This window comes from Zingiber officinale, chromosome 4A, assembly GCF_018446385.1.
Source record: "Zingiber officinale cultivar Zhangliang chromosome 4A, Zo_v1.1, whole genome shotgun sequence".
In the NCBI taxonomy this organism is placed as follows: Eukaryota; Viridiplantae; Streptophyta; class Magnoliopsida; order Zingiberales; family Zingiberaceae; genus Zingiber; species Zingiber officinale.
In genome coordinates, this window is record NC_055992.1 from 131,731,974 (window position 1) to 131,746,467 (window position 14,494).

Genomic DNA, 14,494 nt, shown 5'->3' on the forward strand with positions numbered 1-14,494 from the left:
CCATTTGTCACATTAAGTCATTTAATGATGGTAATGATAATTAGGTGCCAAAATGATCAGACATATTAAGCTTTGCGAATGTGGTGGTGTAAAATTTTATAAGGAGGTAAATTTGTAGTGGTGAAAATAATTGCCTTGTTTATATATATATATATATTTATATATATATATATAAATATAACTCTTCTGTCACTAATTTCGATCCGGTTCGTTTCGATCAACTCTCCCTTAACAAACCCTCGAACACTCTGCACGCACAATTGTTGCCCTTCATTTGCTGCTCCTTGTCCATGGCGACTACAGGATTCCATTGGGCCCGCCCCACATTCGGTACTCCGGTAGGAGCGGCAGCAAAACCCTTCCTGGCCTCCCGTTGCTCCTCCACTCGCGTCCTAGCCTTCCGCCGAAGCGACCTCAATTCGTTCGCCCAGCGAGTGGCCTCCGGCGAGGTCCTGCGGGACGCGTGGCGGAGCGCCAACAATGGGATCGAGCAGTTTGCTTCGGAGGCTCGACGCACAGCCGAACGTCTCGACCGTCAATACTCACTCTCTCGCCGATTCGACTCCGCTACCCGCGCAGCTGTCGCACGAGCACGGGAGATCGATCAGGATCTGGGTATTGGGCGGCGGTGGAGGTCATTCTCCGTGGACTTCTCTAGAAATTGGCCTAGGGTTCGTGTTCTCCAATTTCACTTGCGGTCCAGCATCGTTTTTTACCCTCTATTTTCCCCTGTAATTCTTCATATTTTATTCCTTTTTTTTTTGTTCTTTCTTGCAGTACAGGAGAGAGCTCAATAATTTTCTACAAACACCACTTGGAAGAGGACTTGCCGTGAGTTAATTTATTCTTGATCCTCAATTCTCTTCGCTATTTCTTGGTGTTTGGTATTTTTACGATTGACTATCCATCTTGGATCATTGTGATAATCTAGTTTTATTTGAAAATTGGTGTTTGATATGTTTACAATTGGTAAATTTAGCGCTACTTCTGGGCTGTTCTTGTTGAAGTACAAGGACTTAGCATTCTAGCTATTTATATGTAGTTACATCTTCTGTTTTTCTTGATTTGCTCTATTTATGACTTCTGCTCGAGCAGTGAGCTTTCATCCCAAACTTGGTGCTAGCCGTACCTTTTTTATATGGTTGACTGATCATTATCTGACCATTCAGCTCGCCAAAACTTGTTGGTTCCTTCCTGGTCTGCCAACTTGCCTCCTTACGTTTTCTATATATTAATTAGTTTAGTATATTTATTAGATACTTTATAACATATTATTTTAAGCCAATTTTTGACTAAAATAATGTTTGCTCTCATCTATCTATGTAGAGATTCAAAAGACTTATCTTATGTATTTTGATCAATCTCTCTTTAATTTTGTTATGTCCTTGAAATTTATGCTGTTTTAGTGGATTGATTGCATGGCTAAATCCATATCTAATCCAAGGAGAAAGAACACCAGTACTTTTTTCCATTTATTGGCGACAAGGATTACTCATTTTAGTACTATTGTTTGCTCATTTATTGTTCAGTCAGATTATTCAATATTCCCCTTCTCCTGGAATTGCTGGATGAGAATACAGTCAAAATTTTCCCTTTGATCATTGATTTTCAAAAACCATGGCCTCCACAAAGACAGAAATAATTCATGTATCTCCTTGAGATGGTGTTGGTAACTAATGTTATCCTTATTCTTGGCCCCATGTCCCTGGAAATACTGGATGACAATACAGTCAAATGTTTTCCTTTGATCATTTATTTGAAGAACCATTGTCTCCATGAAGACAAAAACAATTGATGTGTTTCTTTGAGATGGTATTGGTAACTATATTTCTCTTGTTTTTGGCATTACCATTACAGACTTATAGGCAATAAGTGTTTCTGTGATAGCTTGATTGATTCTTCAGTTTTAGTAGTAGAAAAATTGCCCTTACATGGGCCATCCCCCAAGTCCTTGATTTTTCTCCTAACAAAACTTTCTAGGGAGAACTAAACTAATTGGAGCTATCAGGCCAAATAGACTTCATATTTTACTTTGTGTAGTCTGGTGGAACCTTCAAGGTTTTAGTTCATTGACGTTAATGTTCAAAGTGTTATATGTGGTAGCTATAATGAATAATTAAAGCATGCTATGCGAATTGCAATTGTAAAACATGTGTATTACTTTGAAACAGTCTAATAAACACACTCTTCTGCTAGGAATAAATCCTATCTAGATTGGACATGTTTGAAGAAGTAGTTCCTTTCCTTTATATTAAAATAACAGTTGTTGTTTTGAATCTTATTCAAAGTTTTGTTCTTGTTATTTTTAGTATTATCCAGGCTTGTTAACTTGTTTGATATGCATGATGCTAAATTTTCCAATCTGTACATGTTTCTGTGCTTTGGTAGTTTCATACTTTTATCTTGCTGTTCCTGCAGACTGTCTTCTTTTGTTGGTTTGCATTGTCTGGATGGCTGTTCAGATTTTTTATCCTTGCTACATGGATCTTACCATTTGCTGCTCCTCTTCTCATGGGAACACTTGCTAACAATTTTGCTATTCAGGTAATTTCCAATGCATTAAATGTTTGATGTTTCTTTTATATGTTAATTATCCTCCATTTAGTTTTGAAGTAACAGTGCATTTCCCATATTCAGTTTCTTAACGGTCATTGATAGAATATATAGATGCTTTTTGAGTATGTTAGTTGACCACTTGCAACAAAAGTTTTTTGTGTGGGAAGGGGCTCCAGGGCGTAGTGCAAAAGGTGGACGTATGACATCTCTAGCGTAATGGCGGTCGATTCTCAGGAATTGACGACCTGGGGTTTACCCCACCATGTGCGTACCTGCATGTACTTCCCTCCATATCCGTGGGGCCGGCACTAGGGGGGGCCGTTAATGTAGCGGATCTACATTTTTTTTTTGTGTGGGAAGGGACCAATCTTTACATTATATTGTTACAATTTCCTCTCACATATAGGCAAGTGGACTCACTGATCCAAGTCCAACATGTGGACCTTAATTGGGGATAATATTGTTGCCTAAAACATCATAATTATTCTAGTACCATGGTAAATATGCTGATCTTTGTCCTAAAAGATTGGGGTTTTAGGAACAGAATAAGCATATATTTCGTTGTTACTAATTAAAGCGCAAAATGTAGTGAAGTCTTATTTTCACCGAAGTGGAATTGATTGAAGCGAGAGCCTGTATCTTTTATGATCTTTTTGGTTGTCTTTTTCTAGCAGCTCTGTTCTGTCAGTTTTTCCTTGGTTGTCAAGTGAAGAGAAGAATATGAGTAGTTATTTACTTATCTGGATTGCCTTTTCATTGTTATATAAGTATTTTTAATTTGTATTGCTCCGTTTAGGATCTCATAATTTGATTTGTTTTAACTTCTGTATTCAAACATCTGTTAGTGACTTCCATATATGCGCCTTGAGTGTTCTCCTTGTTCTTGAAATCAAGTTGCACTGAAATAATAAATTTGAAACTGATACACCAAGGACATAGCGGTAACTGGATCTGGCCGTTTAGTTCTCTTACTGATTCTAGATAAGCTTTTGGTCAATGTTTTATATGTAATTTTCATTACATGCAAATCTCAAACAACTCCTAAAGATCGACCCAACATGAACCCCCTAGATTTTCGTAGAACACACTTTAGCGAATGAAATGTGTGTCAGTTTTCAATGACTCAATTCAATTGCTCCTGACCATCAAAATGTTCATCATTAACTCGGGGTAATTTGGACGGAAGTTGAAGCAACAATAAACACCCAGGACTAAGTTGAGATTCTTGTCTTTTTAAATTACAACACCGAACTTATATAGGGGGTCAAACTTCACGAGCCAATCCGAAATTATCCCTCTTGTTATAATGAAATTAGATTTACCCCATTTCTTGACTCGGCTATAATGGGAAATGGGCAATCTCCAACAGAATGAAACTGAAATGGATATTTACCTTCAGTTGGAAGGAACTGATCTTTAACTAGAACATTGTCTTTAACTGTGGTAGTTTATCTTATTTAAATAAGGTGACGTATGTTTTGATGCATTGCCATGAACTGAGCAACTCTCAATATTTTATTTTCTCATCAATCAAGCTAAATATATTTGTAATGATCCAGAGCTTGTGATTGGCTATATAAATGCACCATAATTCATGTAGCATGTGTCGACTATATGATGCGAGTCATGGGCAATATGAGAACATGACTGATACTGCAGCAATTTGGATTTGTTAATCTGTTGCATAATTTAGTCCATACATTTTTTTGTCACGAAGGAATTTGAAATTCATTATTTGATTTAAATATCATTCTGCCTTAAAAGGAAAAGGCTTGTGAATTCTCGAGGAGACAAGGTCTATTGTCAACCCAATGTATAATTGACATACTATTGTTATGGAGTGATTCCAACTTTATTTTTACTGCACTTCTACTAAAAATTAGGATCATAATAAGTTTTTCCCCTTACAGGGTACATGTCCTGCTTGCAAGAGGAAGTTCATGGGCTCCCGATTCCAGATGATTCGTTGCACAGGCTGTGGCAACATTGTATGGCAGCCTAAAGACAACTCCTCTAGCGGTCGTTGGAATCCTTCCTCTAAAGCGTCTGAGCAGGACGTTATTGACATAGAAATTGAGGAGAAATAGTGGTCATTATGCTATAAAACAAGGCATGTCCTTCATTTGAAATGTTCTTTGCACCAAAGTGTTTTGTACATGCAATTTACAAGAAGATTGAGGCATGATCTTACAATTCATGTAATGTAAAATGTCGTGAGTTTTAGAACGGTCATCTCTTTTTGCTCGATGCGCAGATGCCATGTATTTGTAGAGTTAAAAGGTTTCATTTGATTGGTTTCCCTATATTTAAATATTCAAGAATTTGTATTTTAATCTCTAGTTAAATATTGCTAGAGGTAAATCTTTTCTTTCTTTTTGTTGTGTGTTTACACATTGCAAGGTGGGGGAAATGAACAGTTTCCTCAATTACTTTAATTTATTCGAACCCGATAAACTCAATTTGTGAATATGTACAAAGTAAGCAGGTTAAAGAACTGGTAACCCACTTTTTTTTTTGGTCAAAGTATTATATTTAACTTAATTTTGAGTAGTTCCGAGAATGCTGGAGAGTTCCGGCCTGACCTCTTAGGAGCCGGATTTCTCTTGGAAGGAGATGGATTTTGAGGCCCTGGAAGGTTGTTGTGAGATCTATGTTTATAGCGGAAAGGGGCGGAGATGCTTAATATTTTGGAGTTCCAGATAGTCCTCTCAATCCGGTGAGCTGAACTGACATTAATCTTTGAAATAGGAATATTTTGCATTCAGAGTTCGATTTTTCAATGTTAGTGAGCTGAGAAATCACATTTTTAGTTATTTAAGTTATGGCATGTGGTTGCCGGGTTCAATTTTGTATTAATCAAATTTCTTGTTTGTATTCTATTGGGCTTTTATACGTTTGCATTTGTGACTTGAAAATGCTAGTGTCCAATTTTAAGTAAGTTTAGCCCCTATACTTTAAGTGATTCATTTCTGCTAAAATTTTCCATACTCCATACGGCTGCTGGTGTTGGATTTGAATTTTTAATTCACATGAAATAAAGTTGAATTATATGATACGTACCTTTATCTCTGAACCTTAACTAAAGGGATTACCGTTGTGAGCTTCAGCCAGACACGGTAAATGAGAGGGACGCAGTCGCGGTCTTAAATCCTGAAAGGAAAACAAAGATAGGTTGCACGATTGGTCCTGCGTGAGATGATATGAAAACTGGCAGAGGCATGAATGAATTTTGCAAGGCTTAATATGTCCAATGGAGATCATGAATCACATGAGAAGGCTATTGACTTAGTAAACGAATACAACGACTCAGTCCAAGGACAACGTTATTTTCACAATGCTGGATACTAAGGTATGTGCCTCTCGTGAACATCACTTAGTTGTAGTATTGACTTAGCAGGGTGTATTTCTAAAATTCTTGATATTGTTTGTATCCATTCTTCTTGAGATTTGCAACAAGCATTGTACTGAAGGTAATCATGCAGTCAACTAATATTCTATTAAGGGCTCAATATTTGCTTGAAATTACATGCATTGTACTCAAAAAGTCTAAACTACAAACATAGAACAAGAGGTCTTTCATCATTCAGTCATATGCCTAGAAGGTTACTTTGGTATTGCCTAATATCGAGTTTTAATTATTAATAGCTGCACAAGGATTTCTGGCATCCTGACACAAGTTCTCTATTTTCATTTCCAATATATTTAATAGTATTTTTTTCTTGCTTTTGTGGAAGATTGAGCATCTTCCATGTTAAAAGTTAATCTTATTGTTTGAAGAAGTAAAAAAATTGATGACAAATTTGTTTTACTTTTCTTTCAATTCAAGTTCTTTTTTTTTCCCCTCAAAGACAAAAATCTAGAAATTAACCTACCCAACAGTTGCTGGCTAATATGTTTGTCAATTTAGATCGGTATAGTCAAGGTTCACTGGATATTCGCTTGCTTATACTACTCTTTGTCCAAAGTGAAAGTAATCGAGAGTTGAAGTAACTTCAATTTACTGAGTGCAAAAGGGCTGCATATTTATAGTGCTCAAGTGTTTCTTAGCTAAGCAATTCCCTGATTTTCTTTTGTGGAAAAAAATGGTGTTTCAGTTTATAATTTGCAGTCTTCCTAATGTTAGAACTGAAGAGTTAAACCTATTCTTTGTTTCTTGTTATTACATTAGATATTTTGTTACAAAATAAATGATTAATGACAATGAATGCTGCCTTCCTGATCTTTTGTCACAGCATTTCAAAGATTGATCTTTGTAACCTACCAGAATCAGATTGATGATCTAAAATTTGTGGGTTTTTTCCCTGGTGTTTAAAATTGTTCATTTGCTTTTTGTTTGTTTGAAGTAGATCTGCTGTTAAGCTTTCTTAGTGCTCACTGGAATACTGGATCAAGAAGTTACACTGGACCATGTGAATTAAAATCTTAAATCTATGCTAAGACAAATAGGAATTTCTATTCTTTTCAGGACTCTTCCTTCAATTCTTCATCTTATTTAAGTGAATACCATTCAGTATCATGCCTTCAATTAAATTTGCCAACATAATAGACAAGGTGTATATTATTCTTAACAGAATACCTGCAAGCATTCAACAGGTCATTGTTTGCTGAGAATACAAAACTCTTCAGAATATTAATAGCCATGTGGTTTTGAGTGTTCTGATTTACTAACTTATCAATGAAACTTCTTCCTTTTCCTGACATGCATTAGACCCCCTTATGTGCATAATGGTGGCAATTCTGTATAAAACTGGTAAAAAAATTTATGACAAGGTTCTTCTAGCACTGACATGTTATATATACTGCTTTCTTATTTGGTCCTCACCTTTAAAATGACATCCACTGAAGAAATGCATGATTTATCTTTTTAAGGATAAAGGAGGTTTCTTCCCAATTAAAAGCAATTACAATGCATAACAATTGAGCTATCATTGGACCCTATCTTGCTGACTGAAGGTCAAGAGTTCAATTTTACTACCAAAAAAAAGGAATCGGTGTAAACTATGATGATTTTGTTAATGATGTTGAAGTTGATGGCATTCTTTTAGTTGATGGTGAGTATACTTTTCAAATGATTCTTGGTTTTAGATGTTTCATAAAACGTATATGCTTTGATTGTGTAAATGCTTCTATAAATTTATAAATCTGCAATTAGTTTATAAGAGGATGACCATCTTGGTAATTAAAGAAACCTTTTGAATGCATCAGTTATTCAATCATCAGCATAGATCTATGGTGGATGTATATCTGTGTCAATTACAGTGGCAAGTCAGGATGCTTAATGTTGTATGCAAAAAATTGTTGCCTTTTGCATTAATACGAACACTGGTGCATTTAATTGTAATAATTGAAAAGGTGGTTTTTCATAGTTGAAATTTTGATTCTCGTCCCACTATCTCTTTCTTCTTTCTTTATCAGTTAGATTAGCATCTGTTTTCTCATTATTTTGTGCATGGCTGTAGCTATATTAGTTCTTGTATATCATCATGTTTAACATAGGTTCTTTTATGGCCTGTGTATCTGCATGAACCTCCTTCCATATCCGTGGGGCCGACACTAGAGGGGCCGCTAAGGTAGCGGATCTACCTTTTTTTTTAGGAGAAATGATTGCCCCCCGGGCATAGCGGCGCTTGACATTTCTAGTGTAACAGTCAGAGGTTGAATGCAGCAGGAACTCATGACTTGGAATTCATCCCATCATGTTTCCTGTCTGTGTACCTGAATTTACTTTCTTCCATATCAGTGGGGCCGACTCTAGAGGGGGCGCTGAGGTGATGAATCCACCTTTTAGGAGGAATGATGTTGTTATCTGTGATATCAAAGACTACTGACACTGTCAAATACAAAGTAATAGATAGTGGAGAACTGAAATCAAGACACCAAATAAATGTTAAGGGCAGGAGTGCTACACTTCCATCCATTATGGGTATTTTCCCCTTAATCTTCTCATCAAAGAATTGATACAAAAGTTTCTTCCATCCTGAAATTTCCATTACATGTATATTTAATCACTTTTGAGTTTGGTCTTCCTACGGACGGATTGGGAAGATATTAAATTTGACATGGAAACCGAGTTGATTGTTATGCCATATCATTTGTTAAAGATGCTAAAGTGATACATGAAGTTAAAGACTATCTGAAAAGTGAAATTTCTGACTAGAGCCTGCTATTTAAGTTGTTTATAGATCTATTCTCTATACAAGTTTTCTTTTCTTTTGGCTACCTGCAAGGTTACAATGCAGATATACACATCATCCCCAATTATTGGCTTCAGATGAGGTAAGAAATCTTGATGTTCATTTATGGCTAAAGATGTTCTTATATCCTCAATTATCTATCTTCTATTGTGGACACAAAATGCTTTTGCCCGTGTTTTAAAGTCCATAGAACAGGATTAAAATCAATCTACTTAATATTTGCCAGAGCAGTCTGAAGAGAAATCAAACATATGCTTCATTCTTTAGTAGGAGGAGATGACTAGAAAATGTAGAAGCATTGGAAAACCAGTAATTGCAGCAACAAATATGTTAGCAAGCATGATAAACCATCCAACCCCAACTCGAGCTGAAGTTTCTGATATAGCAATTACAGAAGGTGCAGATGCCATCATGCTGTCAGGCGAAACTGCACATGGAAAGTAAGTTACAACATTTATTTGTCTTATGTTTGATTCAACAACATATTTCTGAATTTGTATGGCAACAAAAGGATGTCCTGTGTAAATTAGATGATTGCATTTGGTTGAATGTCCTGGCCTGATCTTAGTCTGATAATCCGAGACAAACAAGTTCTTCGCGAAAATGCAATGTAAGTAGCTGCTGTGCTAATCATACTGTGTTCTAGATGTTTCAACATGTGTGGGGGGAATTGAATTATGTATGTTGTGATTTCTTTTTTAAATACCAGGTATTCAGATCTTACAACTGACTAATCCTGGAATAGACGGTCCAGCCCCACATTCCGTCCATCAGATAAATCCAGAAAGCGTTATGGCTCGTGACGCGGCGCCTTAGTTTCACTAATAGTACAATAGCTCCTGTGAAAGTATGAATGAACTATGCATTTAGTATTCAATTGGTTAGGAACTATTTATATTCATTCAGATGAAATAATTCGTTAAAGAAACTGGTTTGAACATGGTTGAGTAGAGCTGGACAAATTTTTATTGACAAAGTTACGCAAGAAATAATATCAAACAATACTAAAAAGCAATGATTCTGAAGAAAGAAAGAAAGGAATAAAGCAAAGATTCTCTGGTTCTTCTTTATCAATAGATCGAAGCAACAAATTAAGAATCTCCTCTTCCTCCTTAATCATGGCGGCTAGCGACGCCTTCACCGCCGGCGTCGCCTTCGCCGCCTCGCTGCTGTCCATCCCCATCCTCGGAGTCGGCGTGTGGCTTGCCACCCAACCAGCCGACTCCTGCGCCCCGCTCCTCCAGTGGCCCCTCGTCGCCCTCGGCGTCTCCCTCCTCCTCTCCTCGGCCGCGGCGGCCGCCGCCGCCCTCCGGCGCGCCACCTCCCTCCTCCTCTGCTGCCTGGTGGCCACGCTCGCGCTGCTCCTGGCACTCGCGGGCCTCGCGGCGTTCGTCTTCGCGGTGACGGCGGACGGCGCTCCTGCGCGGCCGGCGCCGGGACGCGCATTTGCGGAGTACCGGGTGGAGGACTCCTCCGGGTGGCTCCGGCGGCGGGTGGAGGGGCGGCGACGGTGGGGGCGAATCAAGGAGTGCTTGAGTGGGTCGACGTCAACGTGCGCGGACATGAACCGGACGTACAACTCGGCGCAGGAGTTCTTCGATTCCAGGATCACGCCATTGCAAGTGAGCGTGTTTCAATGTTGTACAGATCAGATCTCGTTTCATGCAGATGATGAGTCCGAATTCTTTTAGATATAATAATTTTATTTCAGGTAGATAATTAATTAATTACTTAATTTTTCTACCGGCAGTCAGGCTGCTGCAAGCCCCCGACTCAGTGCGGGTACACGTTTGTGAGCCCGACGGTGTGGATCAACCCCACGTCCGCCTCATCGCACATCGATTGCTTTCTGTGGAGCAACGACCAGGCAGTGCTCTGCTACTCCTGCGCCGCCTGCAAAGCCGGCCTCATCGCCACCCTGAGGAAAGAGTGGAGGAGGGCGGACGTGGTGCTGGTGGTGTCGCTGTTGGCTCTGCTCGTCGCCTACGCCATGACTTGCTGCGCCTTCAGGAGGGCCAAGACGCAGGAGCTGCTGCAGAGGTACAAGCAAGGCTACTACACCTGATGACGAGACTAAATCTTGTGGTAGTGTGATGGTTAGGAGGTAATTGTGACTCTATTGGTGTTCTTAATTAATCTCTGTTTGGTTCTTGATCTTTTTAGCTTCTTTAGGTTTAATCTTGCCGATGTCTAGTGTAATTCTCTCTGAATTTATTTATAGAGACAATTGATGGTTTACCACAAAGAGATGATTATAATTGTCTGTACAAATTAATTATTTTAAAAGATAATTAATAGTTTGTTTCTAGATGTACAGATAAAGGAAACTACAAACGCCTTTAAAAAACAGTGAAAGATTTTTTAAAGATTATTGAAAGTTATTTCCGAGATCATTAAGGTTAGAGTAACTTTGATTTTCCTAATGCAATCACATGGAACCGTGATAGCAATGTATTTGGGATTTCATATTCTTCCCCTCTCCCATTTAATTTAATCAGATATTCGGATGAAATATAAATAGGAATTTATCATACCTACCTCCATACCCACTCAAAAATACCCATACCTAATTATTTAATTGGATTCAAAAATCTCTTCATATTCTCTCCTCTATTCATGACAGATATTAGATCATCTAAGGATATAGAAATGACAACAAAACTGTGACTAATCATATTTAGGGTAGCAGCCACAGTACAATCAATCAGCATAGTCAAAAGAAATATGGGGTCCGAACGTAGAAACTACCCATGTTGACAAACAGCATTCAGCATTATGATATATTCTAAAAGCTACAGCAAGTCTTCAGCAAACCTCTAACAGTGAGCCTGAGTTCATATCAGCCTTCGGGCTAATTCAATATCCACAAAAACCACAATGAATAGCCTTAGGTTTCAATTCAGACTGAATGATAGAAATTCCATTGTCACTAGGAATTATAGTCACAGTTTCAGCTCACAGATTTAAATTCTCCGAGATACAAACTTGAGAAATTTAAATATCAGAGACTACATAATCATATTCATAAACTGTTGCCTAGTAAACATAATAACTGCTTACAGCAATACGTAAAAGTACATTTAAGCATCGGATGTTTGAATTGCTCACCAATACATCCACACATTTTTGCACAGTAGCTCATTCGTCGATCTGACATATAGACCATCCATTATGTAATTCTGGAATCTCAACGCCCTCTTTGGAAGTCGATACGGCTTCTTCCAGAGCCTCCAGCATAATCGTCCCTCATTGAAGACCCAGCACTCGCTTTCATAGATCCACCACCACCAATCTTATCAAGTGGTTTCTTGCCTCCCTTCACTTCTGTCAAGAAACGATCCAAACCGAAAGGATCATTTTCTTCCTGCCTATCAAACTCCACTGGCCTTTCTCTCTTACTACCAGAAACCCTCTCGGAAGCACCAGTGAATGCTTTGTCAGGCTTGAATCTCTCAGTTTTCAGGACCTTCTCTAGCTGCTCGTCTGCACCTCCATACATATCTGCATCGGCATCTTTTTTGGGTCTGAAGAGCGTAGAGAGTGTGGGCTGTGCAGTAAATAGACCCTTATCGTATATGTTATAGTGATCATCATTTGCAAACCCAGAGTCCATTCCTTTATCTTGATTAAAGAGCCTCTGGTCATACATGACCTCTCCAGTACGTCCAGCTCCGACATTAGCCATGCCAAGTGCAACCTTTTCGCTAATATCCCGATCCCTATCCCTAGTGATCTTACTCTTTTTCCCCATTGCAGCATCCCTGCTCTCCAGCCTTCTTTCTCTCTCCCTTTCGCGCTTCCGCTCTACTCGAATCTTATCACGCTGCAGCCGTTCTTCTCGTTCTTCCCTATTCTCCCTCCGTTGTTCTTGTGGTTCTCCAATTTCAGCATCATCCATCATAATCTTCTCTGTAGACGAAGGAACAGCAGCAGCTGGAGCAATTCCAGTTCTCTCAGAGCGTGCCTTTTGTGCCAATGCTCGAAGCTCCAGCTCCTTTCTTTCTTTCTCCTTCAACATCAGCTCCTTTTGAACCTTCGATCTCATTGCAACGGCCTCTCTTGCTTTCTGCTCAGCCACATACAATGCCTCAGAAAGCTTAGCAAAGTTATCATTGATTTGGACATCCTGAAGACCCCTGCCATCTGCAGCCAAACGTTTGTCCAATGGAATTGTATAACCTTTTGGGTTTTTCCAGTTCGAGATGCAAGGAGGAATCTTCCAATCCTGTTGATCCTTCACCGTGACAGGTCGTGGTGGGGAGTGCATCACTGGCACTGGAGGCGATCCTGATGCCTTTGGCACTCTCTTGTGCTTGAATTTTGGAGGCTCAAGTGGATCAACAGGCGTCTCAACCATCCGAATAATCCTCTCCTTTGCGCCAGAATTAAATGCTGCAGACTGCTGTGAAGGTTTATACTTGATGAACTTTGATTCGTTGGATTGAGTAGGTACATTCTTCGGCTGAGCCGCACTCAATCTCACATTAACAATCTTCTCCAGAGCTTCCTTAGTTCGCTGTGTGGTTTCCTCAATATCCTTTTCCTCATCATCCGCATCATTCTCATTCTCCAAACCAACCTTTGGAACAAGATCCTTGTGCTGAGAGTAAACAATCTTTGAGGAATTCTCATTCTGCTTCACAACAGCATCAAATGCAACCTTTCCCTGCGAATCAACTGTGAGGGCGAGGATTTTGGAGCCAGGCTTCTGATCCTTCCTTCCCATGCCAAGAGGGTACTGAGCTACATGGATCTCAGGAAAGGCACCTCCATCGCCAAAGTCCTCGGGCTTCCTTGGAACAAAACCCGAGCGTTTTCCATATGGTGGTACAGGATTTGGCTTGATAGATGCAGATAGGGTGGTATCCGCTGAGGTGCTGTACCGTTCCTTGAACCATGGATCATCTGAGTGGTCATAGAGAGAAGTGTTGTTCAATTTTGAAGGTGGAAGAAGGCCCTTGAGAGAAGACATGATGAAGATCAATCACAAAGTCTGCTGCAATACACCAAAGTAATACCTTTGATTAGGATCTAGGAATAATCCTAACAAATAACAATCACTGTAAAGACCATAAGAACAATCTTAACCACAAAGAAAACAAGAGTAACCCTAGATTATCAAAAACACGCCGAGTATCCAGATCGATCGATTCCGGCGGACGCCAACAAATTCTTAACGATCAAGGATGAAACAACAGCGCGAAGAGCGGGAAAAAAAAAAGAAAAGGAAGAAAATCGCACCACGGATTCGGGAGAAGATGGAGAGAGGAGAGGGCGCGGCGGCTTCCGACGCTGTGTGATCGAGAGGGAGGAGGAACCTGGATCGGCTTTGTCCAACAGGGGCGGCGGCGCATCTACGGAATTACCTTCCCTATTGACAAATAAAAGGTTTAGGTCGTCCAGCCCATCCCATCCATTAAATAATGGGCAGCTAGAGCGAAACGGATTCCGAAAAATTCGGCTCGGCCCACAAACAGGCACTTTCCACCAGATTTCTGAATATATAATAACATAAGTTTTTATTTTTTTTATTTTTATTTATATTAACATTTAATAATCCCGTCCTAAAAGAACGAGTGACAATCCATGTAGATTGAAACGGTCTCTGAAATCCGGTTCGACGCACCTCCCATCCAATTTCTTTCCTATTAATATATATAATAACATAAGACTTTTTATTTTTATTTTATTTATTTATTATTATTATTACTGTTTTAATAATTCGGATCAAAAAAATGAGTGAC

The 14,494-nt window shown here is 39.1% G+C and overlaps 3 protein-coding genes and 1 pseudogene across 4 annotated transcripts; 3 read left to right on the forward strand and 1 right to left on the reverse strand.

The window, feature by feature from the left end:
- Window positions 1–200: 200 nt before the first annotated feature.
- On the forward strand, window positions 201–4,874 carry LOC121971267. Its single transcript, XM_042522441.1, has 4 exons — window positions 201–671; window positions 778–831; window positions 2,419–2,544; window positions 4,467–4,874. The coding sequence occupies exons 1-4, from the start codon at window positions 291–293 to the stop codon at window positions 4,641–4,643; spliced, it is 738 nt and encodes a 245-aa protein (XP_042378375.1). The 5' UTR covers window positions 201–290; the 3' UTR covers window positions 4,644–4,874.
- A 357-nt stretch (window positions 4,875–5,231) lies between these two features.
- On the forward strand, window positions 5,232–9,583 carry LOC121972800 (annotated as a pseudogene).
- A 272-nt stretch (window positions 9,584–9,855) lies between these two features.
- Window positions 9,856–10,991, forward strand: LOC121973686 (protein TORNADO 2-like). Its single transcript, XM_042525072.1, has 2 exons — window positions 9,856–10,372; window positions 10,501–10,991. Exons 1-2 carry the CDS (start codon window positions 9,869–9,871, stop codon window positions 10,813–10,815), a joined length of 819 nt encoding a protein of 272 aa, XP_042381006.1. The 5' UTR covers window positions 9,856–9,868; the 3' UTR covers window positions 10,816–10,991.
- Window positions 10,992–11,648: 657 nt separating this feature from the next.
- On the reverse strand, window positions 11,649–14,150 carry LOC121971268 (SNW/SKI-interacting protein A-like). 2 transcript variants are annotated; one of them, XM_042522443.1, is made up of 2 exons: window positions 13,992–14,150; window positions 11,649–13,743 (listed from the first exon to the last, which is right to left on the reverse strand). In XM_042522443.1, the coding sequence occupies exon 2, from the start codon at window positions 13,720–13,722 to the stop codon at window positions 11,938–11,940; it is 1,785 nt and encodes a 594-aa protein (XP_042378377.1). In that variant the 5' UTR covers window positions 13,723–13,743; window positions 13,992–14,150; the 3' UTR covers window positions 11,649–11,937. The 2 variants fall into 2 exon arrangements, with proteins under 2 accessions (XP_042378377.1, XP_042378378.1); XM_042522444.1 differs by having other exon boundaries at window positions 11,649–13,746; window positions 13,992–14,144.
- Window positions 14,151–14,494: the final 344 nt, after the last annotated feature.